We start from the raw sequence: 20,999 nt of genomic DNA on the forward strand, positions 1-20,999 counted from the left end.
GGCAGACCTATAAGACAAACAATAACACACATGAGGGACATGCTTCTTAGATCAATCAAGTATATGAGATCAAATGGACACTACCTGCCCAGGAACAAAGATGAGAAGGTGGAACAGGACAGGAAAACCAGACAAATGGACCTGGTAAACCTGGGGTGGAAAGGGAAAGGGGGAGAGTGCTGACACAATGGGGATTACAGTCAATGCCGTTAAACAATTGGTGTATAAAATTTTGAACGAAGAACTAACTTGCTCTGTAAACTTTCACCTAAATCACAATAAAAAAATATTATTTTGTAGAACAGATATTAATTGAGTTTCCATAATCAGCTAGATAGTTGGGTGCTGTGGCAGACAGGTTGTGGTACTAGTGACCTATACTCTCTTCTCATAGGTAATGTTTGTCCATGGGAATACGACCTAGAAATCCAGGCTTATATGATAGGGACAGCAAGGTTCAGGGACATTCATCTACCCAATAGTAAATTATCTTTATTTTATATAGTAGTTAATTATCTTTAATGGCTTTCAAGTCATCTCCTGTTCTCAGGCCTATTTAAAGAGACATTTGAAATGATTTTATTGTAGAGGTGATTGTGCCTTGTTATCTTTATATTGTGGATGTTTCCTACATTCCAAGGAATATCCTAGTAGGAATCAAGGGCTGGATTCCTATATACATTGTAACAAATAGCTTCATGACCTTTGGTTATATTACTAACCTTTAAACCAGTTGGTATGTTGCCAAAAGTTCCTAAATGGCGATAAGATCTGGAAACTTGGGTGATAAGATCTGGAAACAGTAAACAAAGAAGGACATGGAATTAAAATTTTCTGTGTAATAATATTTTAATAGGAGTCATCGAGCTAGCTATTCAACTTCTGCATTAGAGGACACAGAGGAAGTCAGTGCATTTTTCTTTGTTTTATTAGGCTAAACATCTAAACCAAAACAAAACAAAACAAAAAACAAACTTACTGCTGTTGGGTTGATTGCTACCCATGGCAGCCCTAAGCTATACTCAAATAAAGCCATCTCACCAAAACTAAGGTTATAGATATAAACTAAATCCTGTCTCTTGATCATGTTTGAGGGGTGTCAGTTTCTTTGATAAATAATATGATATGCCATATACTTTAGAAACCTTTACTCTTTTACAGGATTTCAGACTATAGTAAATAATGCTTAGACACGACAATGTAACCTCCTCAACTTGAGGCATGAGATTTTAAAAATAACCTTTTAATCAATTTGATAGGAAAATCATCAACATTTTAAAGTATGATTTCTATAAATTGCATTATGTTTAGCGCATCCTCAGAAAATAATATGGAGCATGGCTATATCTTAGCATTTTGGAATGTACTGAGTCTTCGGAAAGTGTTTCTGAGTATAAATTTTAATGTTGGTAAATTTCTTCATTATTTTATTTTCTCACTATTTTTAAAGATACACTTAAGGGGTATTTGTAGACATTAATAAAATCACATCTAAAAATATTGCAGCAAAGGCATGTTCAACTTGATGCAACATTAAAGGAAAAAGCCCATATCCTCAGAACTTGGGAGCTGGGGCTACCTATTTTAGAAATATGTGTCAGAGGAGATTTAGATTTCACCAGTGTGGGAAGTTCTGTGGCAAGTTACTAATGTGGGCTTTTGCATGCTCTGTTGCCTTGTTAACTTGTTTGGCCAGTTTTGTGAATTTGCTATGCAGTCCTCACTATTTATAATCTATCACCCACTCTCTCTTTGTTCAGTCAGCTGCCTACACTTCCTCATTTCTCAGTCAGGCTTCAACCCACACTGTTTGACTTTCACACCCACCATGAATGTACGACATATGAATGTATACCATGTACACCACAACTATATGATGTATCAGTCAGGCGGGAAGTGTGCTGGGCTCTTATCAAAAATCCATTGCATCTGGTCCCATTTCCTAGTTACCTGCCATCTCCCGCATTCCTCTTTTTGGACCAGAAGAACTGGTCTTATACTGTTTCACATTCTTGCCTACTTTATGGTTTGTGCAATAAATTTTAGTCCGTAAGGTCAGGATTCTAGCTACTGATACACAAAACCACGTTTTTAGAAAGCACCTCCCACAAAACAAACAAACTTTTGTTGTTGTGTGCCATTGACTCTATCCTGGCTCATACTGACCCTTTGAGTAGAACTGCCCCATAAGGTTTCCAAGACTGTAATCTTTATAGGAGCAGATTGCCCCATCTCTCTCCTGTGGGGCTCTTGGTAGTTTTTAACTGCTGACCTTTCGGTTAGCAGCTGAGAGCTTGACCACCGCACCACCAGGCTCCTTCAAACAAACTTTACATCAGCAAAATCAAGGTTTTTGCAAATTAAAACTGTTAGTTTTTAGACTGTTGTCTCTGTTTTGACTTGAAAACACTTATTTTGAAACTAATAACTGAGCAAAAACTTTTTTTGTTATGGATAAGTTTGCCTTTGTCTCAAGTTAATGCATACCGTTAGCCTTATAAGAGGAAAGGCTTGAGGAAAATGAGAAAAGATGATAGGAAAGATTAACCTAATTTTAAATTCCTAAGAGTCATCCTGCAACAAAAGTGGCATTACACTGTGAGTGTGGTGTGTGTGTTGGTACATGGTGAGCAAAGGTGAACACCAGATGACCTTTCACCTCTATACCAGTTGCCATCGAGTTCATTCCTATTCATCACAACCCCATGTGTTGCAGAGTAAAACTGCTCTCCATGGGGTTTTCAAGGCTTTTTTGGGAGCAAATCACCAGGACTTTTACCCAAGCTACCTTTGGGTGGGTTTGAACCACCAACCTTTTGGTTAGTAGTCGAGTGCTTAACTGTTTGCACTACCGAGGGAGCTTGCATCTCTAAAAAAAAACCAACCCATTGCCTGAGTCGACTCTGACTCATAGCGACCCTATTGGGTAGAGTAGAACTGCCCCATAGGTTTTCCAAGGAGTGGCTGGTGGATTCGAACTGCTGACCTTTTGGTTAGCAGCTTAGCTGTTACCACTGTGCCACCACTAGATGCTATCACATAGTGGAAGGCACAGACATATAAAACAAGAGTAGCGCAAGGTAGAATATGAGAAGTGCTGGAGAAGAGGCACACGCACACTGTGATTGGGGAGGAGACAAAGGCACGAGGGAAGACAATTCTCAATGTATTAGGATTATACTTTAATTATTTCATGTTTGCACATTAGAATCATCTAGGAGAGGGTTTAAAAATACTGATGCCTGTGATTTATTCCAGATATTCTGATTTAAAAGTTTTGGGTTGGGACTTTGGTATAGGTATTTTTTAAGCCCCGAAGTTATTTTAATGTACAGTGAATGCTGAGAACCACTTCAACATAGGAAATGCTGACTGTCATATGGTGGAAGAGCCAATGAGTCAGTTAAAAGTAGTTGAATTCCTAATTTATGTGGCTGGTATAAGGAAAATTACAAAGTGAAAATAAGAGGTCTCCTGATTAGAAATAAGGGAAGAGGTTCCCTTCCTCCCTGTTCTTTCAGAATTCACTTTAGATAACCTGTAATTATAAATTCTTTCTGTGTCCCTTTGAAAAGTATGTAAACCTGGTGATCCACCCCAACCTCCCAGTTTTCTGGGAGGAGATTAGCGTAACCTCAAATGGCTCAAGCCCCAAATTGCAAATCAACTAAGGCCATGTTAGAGAATTGGCAATTTTACTTTGAAAACATGAATGTAATGGGCTGTACCCACTCGAGTAAGGTTAAGATTTCTTTCTGTCTGTGCAATCTCTAGCTGATTGCCTGTAATGCACCTCATTCTGGTTTAATACTTATTCAGTAAGGAAACTTTTATATTTTTATGGGGAAGTTTTCTAGGTTGGGAGATTTTGTTTTCTACTATGTTTTTCCAACACTGATAGAGATGGTCTTTGATAAACTGTGACTGTAAAATTTCACATAATTTCATCTACAAAAGCAACCTCCCAAATATGTTGACCTTGTTCTAATGAGTGGCATCACACCAACAACCAAGCTAGAATTGTTCAAGTTATGTTTCCCCTTTCCCTGCTTTTCCATTGCGCATCCCAATACCATTATTGACCAAACCTGTTGGCTTTAACCTCCTAAATATTCTGTCATTAGCTGAAGGATTGGTGGTTTGAACCCACCCAGAAGCATCTAGGAAAACGGACCTGGCAATCTTCTTCCTAAATGTCACAGCTTTGAAAACCTTTTAGGGTATTTCTACCCTGCACATGTGAGGTCACCTTGAGTCGGAATCGACTCAATGGCCACGAACAACAGCCATCACCACTATCCTACTCTAGTTCAGATATTTATCATCGCTTAGTAGACCCTTGCAATCCCTTCCTTTCTGGTCACCAGGCCTTCACTGGCTGTGCACACCCACCCTGTTCATCTTCTATACTTCATTCAGAGAGCTTTTAAAAAACACATATGTTATGCCACTAAAGTATATTGAATTGTTTTGCTTTCAGAAAATAACAAAATAAGATAGACATTTGTTTATCCAAAAATTAAGGAAGTCGTATTTTAAACTTTTAAATAAAATAATAAAAATAGGTAGCATCCTGGAGGTATCTCACAAACCATTATTATTTTTAAGCTATGCTTGGAGAACCTCCAGGCTGGAAGGGATATCTTAATGAAATTTATATTTGGCTAACTATATCTGAATGAAAACTAAACACAGGAAAAAGCCAATAGAAGCAAGGAAGAGGAACCGTTCTGGGTCCCCTTCCTCCTTCTCTGATATTTTAGATGTATTTGGAATAAATGATGTAGAAAAAGACAAAAGAGTAGCGAGTCCATGTTGAATTATTTGCACTTTAAGTCAGTGCCATCCATGCTGTTTTGGGTGCCCCTTTACATGTGTCTTCTGAAATCTTGCTTTCCTTCAAGGGTATCATTGAACATGATCTTATTCTTGCTCTTACTTCCTGTCCACAAATGATGTTTGGCTCCCTTTGATGTTTTACTTATTAACTCTGACCACATCATTTAAAAGAAAGTTTAGAAACCTCTAGTTTTGGAGACTACTGACGGGTCTTCCCCCCTAGCATGGTTGTCTATAAATAACACTCATTTGCTTTTGTTTCTTGTTACTGTGGACCAAACTACTTGCCAGTAACAAATAGCCTTTATTTCCTTATTTCTTCCTTTTCCAGTTCTGTGGAATGACTTTGTTTTTCTTGAATTGTTTGTATATTTAAGAATTAATTATAGTTTCACAAAGTTCTGGAACAGGGTATGCATGGGTAATAGGTACATCAACAATTCCCTATCAACATTTTAGTGGGCTGGGTTCCACATGGAACAAGTACACCCGTATTTACAGGGAATTTTTATGTCCCTTCCCCTAAGAAATATGACGTTTAGTGTTGAGTTGTTAAATTCCTTATGATCTTGGCGGGTAAAATAGTGGAGTCAGAAGCCATGTTTGTTTTATAATTTTCAGTGTCTGGTACACTTAAATCAGATTTATGAAAAGCTTTAAAGCTAAATCCCACTAAAGTATTACAAATAAAATAATTTAAGTTGTAGTGAAAACTTTTGTTATAAGAATACATAACACATAAATTCAGACTTTATTTTAGTCTTTATGCAGGTTTTTTTTTTTTTTCCAAACTCTCCCCCCTAGAATGCAGGATAAGTTGATTTATAGGAGAGAGTTTTTCAAGCATGGTGCCAGCTGAGTACAAAATTACCTTGTGCACAGAGTGGTGAAGCAGTCTTTACCAATCATCTCTGAATAGACTAAGTGTTAGGCAGTGCAGTTTGTTAATAGCACTATACGCATCTATTTCAGCACAGAAGAGCTCTGTTAAAATGAGACAGTCCGTCCTAAACACATCAGCCACATGAGGCAGACTATAAATTGCTCAAATAAAGCAAGTTTTAATGCACTGCTGCTATTATTGAATGAACTATATTTGCATGGAAAATTACTTAGCGTTGAATGAAAGGGCCTTTTAATCAACCTGACTCTTTAAACAATTCTAGCTTTTAGCAGTTTGCAATTAAAGTCAGTATTTTATTGCATTTATTGTCTGAACTAACTATTGAAGAATAATTTAGTAAATAACGAAATGTGCCACATTTAGATAAGTGGTAGCACAAAATAAAGTGAGAATAACGAAAGAGCAGGTATAGTACAAAGTATGTATTTTCACGCTCAATCTCTTTAACAGTTTCCTTAGGGACTTAGTCATCTTTGACTTAAAAGGAAAACTTCACTTTTAAAAGTTTTACTGTTTTTATGAGTATTACCTAAACGTTTTTTTCTCCCTATTTTAAATGTAGGAACTGTGGTCTCTAAGCAGTGGCGAAGAATATTTCCTACTACTAAATTTACCTGTGAATTGATACCACACATAAAAACTGCCAACCCAAACTAATATCATAGAGAATATTTTGGGGTCTTTAGAATATTATATAATTCAGCATTAAATAATAATTATGTTTGTAAAGTTATCATTATCTACAATTCATTTTTAAAATTTACCAAGCGTCCGTAATGCTTTATAGATGTTAATAAAAATTAGGGTGATTTTATGTAATCTCTGTGAAGCAAATGAGAGGTCATTTATACAACTCAGATAAAGAGAACATAAATATCTGTTTGATGATTATGTAAATACAGAGTGAGTCAGTTACGAAAGCTGTAAAAATGTCTGAGAAACCTAGAGAGCTTACTTCTGACGCACTTCCAACAGTTCTCTGTAGTGTAAACTGTAATTATTAGAAGATTGTTTTCTCAGGCCTATTGAGAAAATCGTAATTTCCAAAATACTGTGGAATAGGGTTGTGAAAAGAGCCTGAGCTAAGAGCTTGGGTTATACTCAGCAGAGTAGCCTGCCTGGCTACATCAGACAATTAGATGTTCGATGTTACACATTCGCTGCTGTGTGTGCCAGGTGTGAGATGCTCAGAGCGACCAGCTGCGGTTCTCAACCCTGGCTGAATGCAAGAATCTCCTGGGGAGCTTTCAATAAACATCGCTGCTTAGAACACTCCTGAGAGTCCCCAAGGCGGTGCTCAGTTAGGTATTTTTAAATATCTCCTTCCTACTCCATCCCCTGATTTTGCATCCCCTGATTTTAACACCCAGTGATTAAGAGTTGCCTGATCATTGGAAAGAATTTATGGTGACCCTGTGTAACTGCTAACCTGGGCGTGGTATTCAAACTGCCTCTCAATATGAACCTCACATTCACATGCCCAGATGTGGAAAAGAGGTTAGGGAGGAAACATAGAAGTGCACTGTTCTCATAGAAACAGGAAAGAAACGCCTCTCGGCCCTGCCGAAGAACTAAATCAGATTTTAGAGTGAAAGGCATTGCAAAACATAGGCCTCTTGTTTTCTTTCTTTTAAAGGATTAAATTCATAAAACTTATATTTTATTCTTAAAGAGGAATATGCCATAGGTCAATCAGGAACAGGGTGGGCAGGGGAGGGTGGGTCAGAGAGACCACTGCAGGCCTACTTTGTTCAAAGCTGTGCCCAGTGCCTACAAGAGAGTCAGCCCCATATTAGACATCCAGTAGACTTTTTTTTTATATATAGGCTTTATGTTTTAGAGCAGTTTTGCATTTACAGTAAAATTGTGCAGAAAGTATAGAGAGTTCCCATATACCCCCTCTCCCCACTGCACACTGTTGCTCTTATTATTAACATCTTGTATTCGTGTGGTACCTTCTGTAAACTATTTTTGAATGAAGAAATGACTCTGGATTGGAAATGTCTTACAATCAGAGAATAGAACGAATTTCTCTGATACTTGAGTGCTCTTTTATTTTGTTATTTATTTGCTCTTTTTAAAAAATGCATACATAAGACCACACAGCCAGTAAGTAATAGCCTGGGTCCATCCCCCTTCACACTTAAACACTCTTTGTGGTTGACTAGATGAAGTATGTGTGGGAAAATGTTTTGAAAACCAAGTGCTATGCAAATATATTATTAGCATTAATTGCAGTGGCCTCACTATGGGGTTGCAAGGGGTGTGGACCACACGAAGCGACAGTTTCTGATGGAGTGACACCAAAATGACTGTCTATAAAATTTTTGTGGTGTATCAGCAGAAATTTATTATTGTTAAAAAAAAAATACCTGTAGTTAGGTGTAACAACAAAAACATTTTTGTAAGCCCAGCTTAAAAAAAAACCAAACAAATCCATTGCCGTCAAGTCAGTTTTGACTCATAGGGACTCATAGAACTGCCCCATGGGGTTTCCGAGGAGCAGCTGGTGAATTCAAACTGCCAGCCTTTTGGTTAGCAGCCAAGCTCTTAACCACTGGGGCCTCCAGGGCTCCACACGTATCAATATACCTACAAGGCTGAAACTCTATGTTAATTTGCTTTTTGAACCTTCTAACGCACCTGGTCAGAGCTGTCATTATTACCGAATTACAATGACGCTTTGAATCACATGGTTTTGTCGGCATATGCAACAAGCATGTGTTGTTTTCATTACTGCTGTTGTGTTTATAGTCACTGATTTTATGAAATTTTGTGGTGTTTTAGCTACAATATTGTGGTAAGTAGTATTTGTGAACCTCTATCAATAACTTTTCTGAGAGTGAAGTAGAAATTAAAGGAAAAGAAGGAGTGATAATACGGGAATTACAGTTCACTAGTAACATTTTTTTTTTTTTTTAGTAACATTAGTACAAAAGGCATTACTAAGGATTCTGTAGGACCTGGTATAGGAGGAGGTCCATGGGGTGGGGGGGAGGGTGACACCATGAGTTACCACACTGGGTGACACCAACCCTAGTGATGCAGTGGATTAATTGCTTACATGTTGGTCTCTCTTACTAGTTTTCTTATATTCACCTCTGTATAACCAGCATCTATCTCATAATCTGCATCTAATGGATGTGTATGGCATTGAAAAAAAGGCAAAAATACATACTTATATTGAGTAAAAACCATAAGCTTTATGCACACAAGAACAGTTTATACCCACCCAAATAGTCTGTGATAATGCCCGTTCCTATGCAACTACCAGGCCTGTGTACCAACTTCTCTCTCATGCTTGTTCTTTCTTTTTTTAAACCACATTTAATGGAGAAAATGATATTTTATTGTTGTTTTACATTTATGTCTGTATAGCTTCAGAATAATCCGGCCAAGTTTAAAGTATATGATATTTTATGTAATGGCAGCTAATATAATTTATTTACCTTACAATATATCAAACACTGTTTCATGTTTCTATTTTTCTGTTTCTGTGTTAAAGCATAATTTTTATAGTATTCAGTTTTACCTATATAAATTAATCCATATAACTATCATCTTATTACTGAACATTTAATGTCTTTCTCATGCCTCACTAATACAATCTCATAGTAATGAGCACCCTTGTACATATCTTTTTTTAATCTTTATGAATAATTTATTAAAATAAATTCCAGTTGATGATATTACTGGGTCAAAGGTTTTAAACTGTTTTTATGGCTTTTGATAAGTATTGCTAAATTCCTTTTTGAAAATGTTATGTCTGTTTTTATGATCATTAGGAGTATATTACTAAATAGATTCTTCACTAACTTTCTGAGATATGATAGATTTATTACTTTTTTAAGTATTCTATAATTAAAACAAATATTTTTGGCAAGAAAAGGTTAGGTAGAAAATGTTGATCTTAATGGAGTATATACTACTTTCTAATTAAGTAATAAAAAAAGTTTTTTTTTAATTAAGTAATACATAATAATTTTAAACCCATAAGTTGTAATTAGTGAACTGTACACACAAAGAATGGTGAAATAGGTATTTATATTTTCCACATTAACAAATGCTCACTTTATAATGCTAACTGAAAGGAACGGCATGCAGAGTGAGGGGTGCGAATGTGTAATTTATATATATTTTTAAATATATAAAATAATATATACCTCAATAATAGGCTACTTTAATTTTATTTTTTATACTTTTTTGTTTTTTCCTGATTAATCACAATAAGTATTACATCAAGATTGAATGTCCTCCACACAGTCAAAATATCTTTTTTTTTTTAGGAAATTTACCAATGGTGCGGTTCTTCATGTAACAAATATGAGCGTCTGAAGGCAAGCCAGGTTGCCATTGGCATTCGTGACAATGAAAGGAAAGGAAGATCTCAACTAATTATTGTAGAAGAAGGAAGTGAACCATCAGAGCTTATGAAGGTATTGTGACTTGTGTTTTTTTTTTTAAAGAATTATCACTTCAAGCCATGTCTGTCTCTATATCTGTTATTGATGTTGTTGTGTGCTATTGGGCCAATTCTGAACTCCCCATGGAATTTCCTAGGCTGTAACCTTTACAGGAGCAGATTGCCAGGTCTTTTCTCCCCTAGAACAGCTGGTAGGTTCAAACCTCTGAAGTTTGGATTAGCAGCCCAGCACTTAACCATTGTGCCACCAGGGCTCCTTCTCTCTCTATCCACATCTCTCCCTCTCTCTACATATATGTAGACGCATATGTACTTATGTGTGCATATGTGTATGAATGTATGTGTGAATATACACATATATGTTGCATGTGTATATATAACACATATATGTTAGTTTTAACAAATTCTGTAATACTAGATCTAGCCTCAGGGTTATCTAAGTCATGATACTAGGAAAATGGAAAGTCATGACTGTTTTCTCTTTCCATTGGTAAGACTGTCAAAGGAAGTCCTGCATGTGTCTTCTATGGTATATGAAGACAAACATGTGGGTAATACTTTGAAATTGACTATAAGAATATATTTTGGAAAGAAGATAATAGTTTATTTATCTGGGTTTCTAATTTTTTTTTCCAGAAACTGTAGTAATTTTCTTTGATATTAAAAATAGCAATTATTTCATTAAAAGAATGAAATGAAACCTTATACTAAGAGATTAAAACACCAATATTTTAAATATTTCAATTGGTTTCAGTCAAGAATTACTGACAAGAAACTTATGATTTTAATACAGCTGTAAAAAAAAATTTTTTTTTTTTTGTTAAATTAGTTTGAAAATTAAGTCTCTGTGACTCTGTATCTACTTCATTTGTTTACATATTTGACATCTAGTTGTGACTTTTTTTTTCCCCTTACAAAAATGTCAGTGCTTACCCAAGTGTATTCATCTTGGTTTGATGGGAAAATACTTACTTTGTATACATTCCCTTAAAAACTCATTGCCTACCTCAAAAACAAAAAGACAAAGGATCCAATTTAAAAATGGGCAAAGGATATGCGCAGACACTTCACCAAAGAAGATATGCAGGTGGCTAGTAGGCACGTGAAGAAATGCTCGTGATCATTAGCCATTAGAGAAATGTAAATCAAAACTGCAATGAGACACAATAGATTTTTGGCACTAATCAAAAAAAAAGAAAAATAACAAAGTTGGAGAGGTTTCACGGAGATTGGAACTCCTATGCACTGCTGGTGGGAATGTAAAATGGTACAACCACTATGAAAAAAACATGGCTCCTCCTTGAAAACCTAGTAATAGAAATACTATATGATCCAGCAATCCTAAACCAAAACTCATTGCCATCGAGTTGATTCCGACTCATAGCGACAGAGTAGAACTACCGCATAGCATTTCCAAGGAGCGCCTGGTGGATTTGAACTACTAACCTTTCAGTTAGCAGGTGTAGCACTTAATCACTACACCACCAGGGTTTCCAGCAATCCTACTCCTAGGCATATATCGTAGAGAAATAAGAGCTGTGACACAAATAGACATATGCACACCCATGTTCATTGCAGCATTATCCACAATAGCAAAAAGATGGAAACAACCTAGGTGCCCATCAACAGATGAATGGATAAATAGATTATGGTATATACACACAATGGATTATTACCCAATGTTAAAGAACAATGATGAATCTGTGAAACATCTCACGGCATGATGAATTTGGAGGCCATTATGCTCAGTGAAATAAGTCAATCACAAAAGGGCAGATATTATATGAAACCACTATTATAAAACTCAAGAAAAGGTTTACACACAGGAAAAAAAAAAGCAATCTTTGATGGTTACGGGGGGGAAGATGGGGAGGAGAAATCACTAGCTAGATAGTAGGCACTGTCAACTTTGGTGAAGGGAAAGACAATACACAATATAGGAGAAGTCAGCACAACTTGACCAAGGCAAAGTCATAGAAGTTTCCTAGACACATCCAAACACCTTGAAGAACTGAGTTGTTGAGGCTGAGGGCTGAGGGCTGAGGGCTGAGGGCTGAGGGCTGAGGACCATGACCTGGGGAGACATCTAGGTCAATTGGCATAACATAGTTCATAAAGAAAATGTACTACATTCTACTTTTGTGAGTAGTGTCTGGGGTCTCAAAAACTTTGAGCAGCCATCTGAGATACATCTATTAGTCCCATCACATTCAGAGCAAAGGAGAATGAAGAAAACTGAGAACCCGTTGAACCAAACCCATGGCTATCGAGTGAATTCCAACTCATAGCAACCCTATAGGACAAAATAGAACTGCTCCATAGGGTTTCCAAGGAGTAGCTGGTGGATTCAGACCTTTTGGTTAGCAGCCAAGCTCCTAACCACTGCGCCACCAGGGCTCCAAAGAAAATCAAAGACACAAGGAAAAGATTAGCCCAAAGGACTAAAGGACCTTATGTACCTCAGCCTCCACCAGCCTGAACCCAGAAGAACTAGATGGTACCTGGCTAACACTGCTGACCACTCTGGCAGGGATCGCAATAGACAGTCCCAGATAGAGTGGGAGAAAAATGTAGCACAAAATCAAATTCACAAAAACAGACCAAACTTACTGGTCTGACAGAGACTGGAGGAACTCCTGAGACTATGGCCTCCAGATACCCTGTCAACTCAGAACTGAAGCTACTCCAGAAGCTCACTTTTCAGACAGAGATTAGACAGACCCATAAAATAATAACAAACGTGAGGAATGTACATCTTTTAATCACATATACAAGACCAAATGGGCATCACCTGCCCAAAAGCAAAGACAAGAAGAGAGGAAGGAACAGGAAAACTGGAGGAAAGGACACTGGGAACTTGAGGTGGAAAGGGAAAAGGGGAGAATGTTGACACAATGTGGGGACTGCAGCCAATCTCACAGAACAATTTGTGTATAAATTTTTGAATAAGAAACTAATTCGTGCTGTGACCTTTGATAAAGCACAGTAAAATTAAAAAACAAACAAACAAAAAACCTATTGGCATTAACCCAAGCCATGGTATTTTCAATCACCTCATACGCATTTAAAAGCTAGACAATGAATAGGAAAAATGGAAGAAGAATTGATGCATTTGAATTAACGTGTTGGCGAAGAATATCAGATATTCCATGGACTACCAGAAGAATGAACAAACCTGTCTTGGAAAAAGTACAGCCAGCATGCTCCTTAGAAGGGAGGATATTGAGACTTTATCTTACATACTTTGGACATGTTGTCAGGAGCCCAGTCCCTGGAGAAGGCCATCGTGCTTGGTAAAGTAGAGGGTCAGTGAAAAAGAGGAAGACCCTCCCTGAGATGGATTGACACAGTGGCTGCAACAATGGGCTCAAACGTAGCATTGATTGTGATGATGGTGCAGGATGAGACCGTGTTTCATTCTGTTGTACATAGTGTCATAGGGTGACTGTGAGTCAGAACCAACTCAACGGCACCTAACAGCAACAACGTACAATTCCTTTAAGTAAGATTATTAGTCAAAGGATATGATCATATTCAAGTGTCTTGATACATGTTGGTAAATTAATTATTCTTATTCATTCAACAAATATTTATTAAACTCCTACAGTGTGCCAGGCCCTAAATGTTTGCACCAACTGATAGTGCCTTCCGCAAACATTGTGTTGGATCATGACGTTACAGTCCTGTCAAAATTTACCATTGTAGTAACTTTTTGAGTATTCACACATTTAATAGTGGCAGATAATATATTTTTGAGTTCTCATTTCTGTTTCCCCCAGATATACATTTTCCTCAATGATTTTAGTCATTTGTATTTAAATTTTTCTGAATACTGTCTTATAAGCATATTTTTAATGTTTTTTCGTTTAGGGCAATTTAATTCATTAGCATTACATGATCCAGTAATAGTCTACGTAATCCAGTGATCAAAAATTTAAAAATGAGATAATTTTTATTGATTTTAGTGCCACTATATTACTTTAATAACCACTGAGCACAGATTTTTTTCACATTGATGATGTTTTAGAAGTTATTGTAATTCACTAGGAAAAATACTCGTGGTATAATGCTAAGAGAAAAAGTAGGATATAAAATTTTACATACAATATGATCTTAATAAGGAATTTTATATGTTTGTAGCTATATATTCACATATACATATATGGAAATAAATAAGCTGAAATTATTCTAGTACTTATCTGACTCTTGGGAATATGGCTGCTTGTTATTTTCATTTTTTTTTAAGTTTCAAAATTTATTATAATGGACACATTTCCCTTTTATAATTAAAAAAAGTCATTTAAAAATTAAATTTGAGATTGACTTAACTGGATTTGCAAAAGACAGAATTGTATGCCTAATAGATTGACTTTGAAAACTATTCAAAGCAAATTCTAGATCGTTAGTTCTTTCAAAGCCTCTATTCTATATGTGTGATCAGCTATTTAAGTCTATGAACTCTCATACTTGAGAGGAAAATAAGGTGTATTTAAATTGATTGTAACACCCTGTTTCAGTAGCTATACCTTGATACAAGTGAACCCAGGAACAAGATCCATCCTTGTGGGGTGGTGCAGAGAGAGTTGTTCTGCCATGGTTATTTTGGTCCCAGAGCACGTCTCTTCATCTCTCATTTTCTCTGGTTCCTCATTTATAAAGTGAGGGTTTGGACAAACTGCCTTTATGGTCTCTTTAGATTCTAACGGTCTGTGTTTCTACCGTGTCTTAGTAACACTGTTTAATTACCGTTTGACACTTGTAGTTTGTTCCAGGATGTAGAGACACTGTGACTGAGGGTTTAGCTACACACACACACACACACACACACACGCAATATACATTTCATTTCCTTGTTTCTGAGAAAGATAAACTATCAATTAGTACATTATGTTGTTAAAATAAGATGCAAAATTGAAGAAAAACTGTGTTAAAATATTAGTGATGGGGATAAGGGACATGATGCTTAATATAAAAAGCCATGTCCATGTTTCAGGATTTTTCTTTCTTTGGGTTTTAAATATCCTGGAAAATACCCGCTTTGTTTCCATTCAATACATTCAGTGTGTATACTGCACTGTATTTAATAGCCCTCATTCATACAATGAACTGAAATGAGTTTTCAGTGACAGTCTTCGTTAGATAAGGAAAAGAAGTATTCAGGCTTTTTCTTGTTTTTATAAATGTTGTTTTGTGGCTGGGTTAGGCTAAGTAGCTGCTTAATGGATTTGTTATGTAGTTATGCTAAACTAGTTTGACCTCTAGACTTAATGCTGTACATTTAAGGACAGAATTTAAAAAGTTGATGAAATTGAATGGGAAAAATTTCAACTTTATTCTCACGAACCTCTTAACTGAAAGTTAGCATTCCCTCCAGTTGTGAGTGTAGTCAACAAACTGCAGGAGCGTGAACAGTACCTATGACTTTTCATACAACAGGATTGTTACTGTAGATACCTTAAAATATTATTTCGTCTGCATTTATTTTCTAAAGATTAGAAGAGAGGCTAAAAAAACTCTTGAGGAAAAATTGCTAAGATCAATTATTTATATACTTACATATTTATTTTATAAACTTTCATTTTTAAAGAGATATCATTTGGTGGGTATCAAAAGGAAAAGGGAGAAGGTAGGGAAGTTCTTTGAAACAATAACAACAGCAATAAAAGTGTATTTTTTCTAGCTCAGAAAAACTGTTTTTTAAATATAGTTTAATGAGCTTGTCAAGTCTGTAATCATTTTTAAATGCTGGTGGCTAAGTACTGGCAGTGAAATTACTACAGGGAGATTATAAGCAGATGTTGTGTTGCTGAACTGTTAGGTTTCCTGCTTTTGTAAAAAACAGTTGTGAGGCTCCCTGGAAAGTCAAAATGTGCAATCATTGTTTTAGATTTTGAAAAGAAAAGAAAATTAGAATCTCATATTATGCCTGTCAGTATTTATTGAGTACTAGATTAGTTTTCAATAAAGTTAAAAGACCCTGCTTTCAAGGATCTTGTTTTATTGTCTGATTGAGGAAATAAGCACGAGCTAGAAAACAGAGTCAGAAAAAGTGAGAACAGATTGTGAGGGTCTTAAACAGCCAGAAAGCATGGTCCAAATGATACTACCATTACTTGGAAGCCTTCTTGGACAAGACAGAATCAGATAAAATTTGTATTTTAGTCTGGTAATAGCATATAGGCTAGATTAACCTTCAAAAATCTTCCAATATAGGGATTTTGTGCCTCTTGTTTTTCCCTGAAAGTTGTAACTGACAACTTAAAAATAAAGGAATTTATTCAGTCCTCCTCTTGGCAAGTTGATTGGATGTTTATGATGTGCTGATCTGGGCATCTTGTAAGTAAAATCTTGAGCTGAACACCAAAAATATTTCTCAAATTTCCACTTAGAGATATACTACACAAAGTCTATTTAGACCAAGAGTAAAATGTATATCTTTGTAATTCTCACAAGTCTAACTCAGTGTTCATTAATATTTGAATACTTAAGTCAATTAACTGTCAGATACCTGGTGCCAGAAACCCAGCATAATTATTTTCTTGTTTTCTAGAGCATCGTGTCAATTAAAAAATCCACTTGCTTTTTATATGATAGTGTTGATGAAGATACGAACAAAGCCATACTAACGATTAACATAAGCTTTAAGACCAAGCACATTTCTATAGGAGTCAGTTGACAGTTGCTAATGAGTTGACTCCAACTCATGGAGACTCCACGTATTTCAGAGTAGAACTGTACTCCGTAGGGTTTTCAATGACTGATTTTTTGGAAGTAGATCACCAGGCCTTACTTCTAAGGCACCTCCGAATGAACTCGAACCTCCAACCTTTTGGCTAGCAACCGAGCGCTTTAACCATTTGCACCATCCAGGAACTCCTCTATAGGAGCAGCAGTATTTAAATAAAGATAATTCATATATTGCGTTAGTCTGCTTTCTTCAGGTGGATAGTTACACTAACCTTTTAGAAAGTAATACTATATTTACTATGTGTTAGGAAGATGACAGATACTCCAGGTGAAAATACTTAGCATAGTACCGAATATGTAATTTTTATAACTTATTTTGTTGTTGAGAACATACACAGCAGAATGTACACCAACAATTTCTACATGTATAATTCAGTGACATTGATACCTTCTGATGTCTAAAAACTTTTTATGCCATGAATAAACACTTGCTCCCAGGGTTTGTAGTTGGATACTCCCATGTGTAGAACCCTTTTTCCAAGGCCAGGTCATCTCCTTTGTTAGTCTCAAGCAGCTGCAGAATTCTAATCCTTGACACTGCTCTCCACTGGCCTTGACTCCTTTGCTCCTTTGGCAGTTGCCCCAGTCCTGGTGCTGCTCACTGGGAAAATGCTGTGGCTACTGCTGCCCGCTGCTCTGGATTAGAAGCTAAGGTGCTCCGTGAACTCCCAGGAAATGCACAGATGGTCAGCTTTATTTTTTAAATCAACTGATATATTTGTCGTTTTCTTCCCTACAACGTAATGTTAAAAGAATGTGCACATTGCTAATGCTTCCTAAGGTCTTATAAAATTTATATTTACAGAAATGCTAATGATTTTGAACTTTTAATAATCTAAGTATTAAAACATTCATATGTCTCAGCATGTAAAGTAAAAGATTGTAGAAAGAAACAAACTGGAATTTGGAAATTTGGAAGGTTGTCAACATTCCCTGAACTTTTACTGTAGAAATGCTTGTTTCATAGCATAATCCTGGGCATATTGGATTTACATGAGATCATATTTTAAACCTCTAACTAAAATATAGTTATACCTTTAGATCAAGTAGGGGGATTCTGAAAATTTTACTACAGAGATTGGGAGTAACTATTTTTTGATATATGGTTTTTGATTAGATAAATCATTCCCTTTTATGTTTGAATAATACTATAATATGAACCAAAGAAACACCAATAATACAAATTAGGAATCATTGTAAAAAAAACCCTTCACAAGTGTTGTGGGTTGAATTGTGTCCTCTCCCAAAATACGGTGAAGTCCTATCCCTGGTACCTGTGAATGTGACTTTGTTTGGAAATAGGGTCTTTGCAGATATAGTCAAATTAAGATGAGGCCATACAGGATTAGGGTGGGCCCTAAACACAGCGAGTGGTGTCTTTATAAGAGGAAGGAGAGGGAGAATTAGACAGAGGGACAGACATACACAGATACACAGAGAAGAGGGCAAGTGACCAGGAAGGCAGAGATTAATGTCACTGCAAGGCAAGGAACATCAAGGATTGCTGATAGCCACCAGAGCTAGGAAGATGCATGGAAGTATCTCCCTAGATCAGCCTTGATGCCACCTTATGTGTAGAGAAAATTGGATGTACCAGAGATACCGGCAAATGGGAATCTTTCTATTTTCTCTGTTGCGTTTGCAATTAAATAATTTTTCCCCTCTTGCTTTAGACGCACCTTAGTCCAAAGAATTACAGCGACAGGTAATGCATGCCACGAGGTTACAATGCTTCCTAAAATACTATATTTGCTATATATATTTGTATCTACCATTTATTGATAGTTGGTTGTATGCTAGGCACTGTTCAAGGCACTCATTTGTTGTAATTTAATGAATCTGTTACTTGAGTTTCTAGTATTTAATTCAAATACCTATTTCGGTCCTCATCAATTCATCCAGAGGAGGAAGTTGAAAAACTCTGAACAAAGAAATACATCTAGTTACAACATAGTTAACCATATACTACAATAAAGTAATATCGAATATGTTATCAGGAGGGACCAGTCCCTGGAGAAGGCCATCATGCTTGGTAAAGTAGAGGGTCAGTGAAAAAGAGGAAGACCCTCAACGAGATGGATTGGCGCAGTGGCTGCAACAATGGGCTCAAACGTAGCAATGGTTGTGAGGATGGCTCAGGACTGGCCAGGGTTTTGTTCTGTTGTACATACGGTTGCTGTGAGCCGGAATCAGCTTGACGGCGTCTGACAACAACAGAGCCTTCAAAGGGAAGATGGCCCTGTTAACATTTTGATTTCGGACTCTAGCCTTCGCAACTGTAAAAGAATAAATTTCTGATGTCTAAAGCCACTCAGTTGGTGGTGCTTTGTTATAGCAGCCCACGGAAATTAGTAACAACCATTTGGAATAATGCATATAGTATTTTTAAAAAGACTAAAACTTTATGTGAAAATATAAATAAGGATAAAAATTGCATTGCTTTTTAATGTCAGGGAACAAGCATATGTACTGAACACTAAGAATGCATTAGATATTAAATGTTAGGAGTTTGATGTTTTCAACTCCTAAAAATTAAGACCTAAGGTAGTATCACGGTTTGTAATATTCACAAAAAAAAAAAAAAAAATGTTAAACCATTTCTGTTGCCCTCTCATTTATTTCATTGTTAGTCAAAACTCTGCCCTTCGAAAACATGGAAATTTGAATTGCCTGAGATGTTAATTTGGTCAGTAGACCCAGTAAACGCTTTAAAACTAGGAGACAACAAAAAGGTTTTGTCAGAGAAGCAGACTTGTTTCTCTTTGTGCTTTTTAAGTAGCTTCAGCTTCCTTGTTTATCGTTCCTCTACTTTCCGGGGACTTTTTCTAAGTTCTTGGGAAAAGGGACAATGTCTTAAGTATTCTGGAATCTCTTGGCATCTGGCACATAGGAGATGCCCATCAATATTTGTTATTTGATTGAAACCATGTTTTGATGAGAACCATATGGAAAAGGAGAGTCATTTACAGTTTTACTATTCAAAGGTCTTTAAAGTTGAAAGTATTCAGAATATTTGCCACTCTCTCTAGGTCAGCCTTGATGCCACCTTGTATGTAGAGAAACAGGATGTACCAGAGATACCAGCAAACGGGAATCTTTCTCTTTATTTTCTCTGTTGGCATTTGCAATTAGATGATTTCCCCTATCTTGCTTGCTTTAGACACACTTGAGTCCGGAGAATTATAGTGACAGGTAGTGCATGCCACAAGGTTACAATGCTTCCTAAAACACCGTATTTGCTATAGGTATTTATATCTACCTTTTATTGATAGCTTGTTGTGTGCCAGACACTGTTCAAGGCACACTCATTTGTTGTTATTTAATGAGTCTGTTACTTGGATTTCTAGTATTTTTTCAGATACCTATTTCAATCCTCATCAATTCATCCAGAGGAGGAAGCTGAAAAACTCTGAACAAAGAAATGCATGTAGTTACAGCATAGTCAACCATATGCTGCAATAAAGTAATATTATTTCAAATAATTGCCCTCTTTGTGATACCAAAGTTCAACATGAAGGCTGTGACCTTACTGATACGACTTGGCAATTTTTTTTTGTGCTTTAGGTGAAAGTTTACAGCTTACGTTAATTTCTCAAACAAAAATTTATGCACATGTGTCACACTAGTTTTAATCCCTGTAATGTGACAGTGCACTCCCCCTTTCCACCTGGGTTTCCCGTGTCCATTCAACCAGCTCCTATCCTTTTCTGCCTTGTCCTGCCTCTGAACAGGAGCTACCCATTTAGTCTCTTTTATCTGCTTAAACTAAGAAGCACACTCTTTCACGAGTATTATTTTGTGTTTTATAGTTGAGTCTAATCTTCGCTGAAGAGTTGGCTTTGGGAACGGTTTTAGTTCTGGGTTAACAGAAAGTCCGGGGGCCGTATCTTCTGGGGTTCCTCTAGCCTCAGTCAGACCATTAAGTCTGGTCTTTTTACGTGAATTTGAGTTCTGCACCACACTTTTCTCCTGCTCTGTCAGGGATTCTCTGTTGTGTTCCCTGTCAGGGTGGTCATTGGTGGTAGCCAGGCACCGTCTAGTTCTTCTGGTCTCAGGCTGATGGAATCTGTGGTTTATGTGGCCCTT

The 20,999-nt window shown here is 36.6% G+C and overlaps 1 protein-coding gene across 1 annotated transcript in view; it reads left to right on the forward strand.

The window, feature by feature from the left end:
* The window catches only part of SCIN (scinderin), a 75,196-nt gene that overhangs the window by 13,658 nt on the left and 40,539 nt on the right, over nucleotides 1-20,999 (forward strand). The window contains exon 4 of the mRNA XM_003407107.3: nucleotides 10,030-10,179. Coding sequence (XP_003407155.1) covers nucleotides 10,030-10,179 — 150 coding nt within the window. The remainder of the gene's footprint in view (nucleotides 1-10,029; nucleotides 10,180-20,999) is intronic.

Source organism: Loxodonta africana, chromosome 8 (genome assembly GCF_030014295.1).
Source record: "Loxodonta africana isolate mLoxAfr1 chromosome 8, mLoxAfr1.hap2, whole genome shotgun sequence".
In the NCBI taxonomy this organism is placed as follows: Eukaryota; Metazoa; Chordata; class Mammalia; order Proboscidea; family Elephantidae; genus Loxodonta; species Loxodonta africana.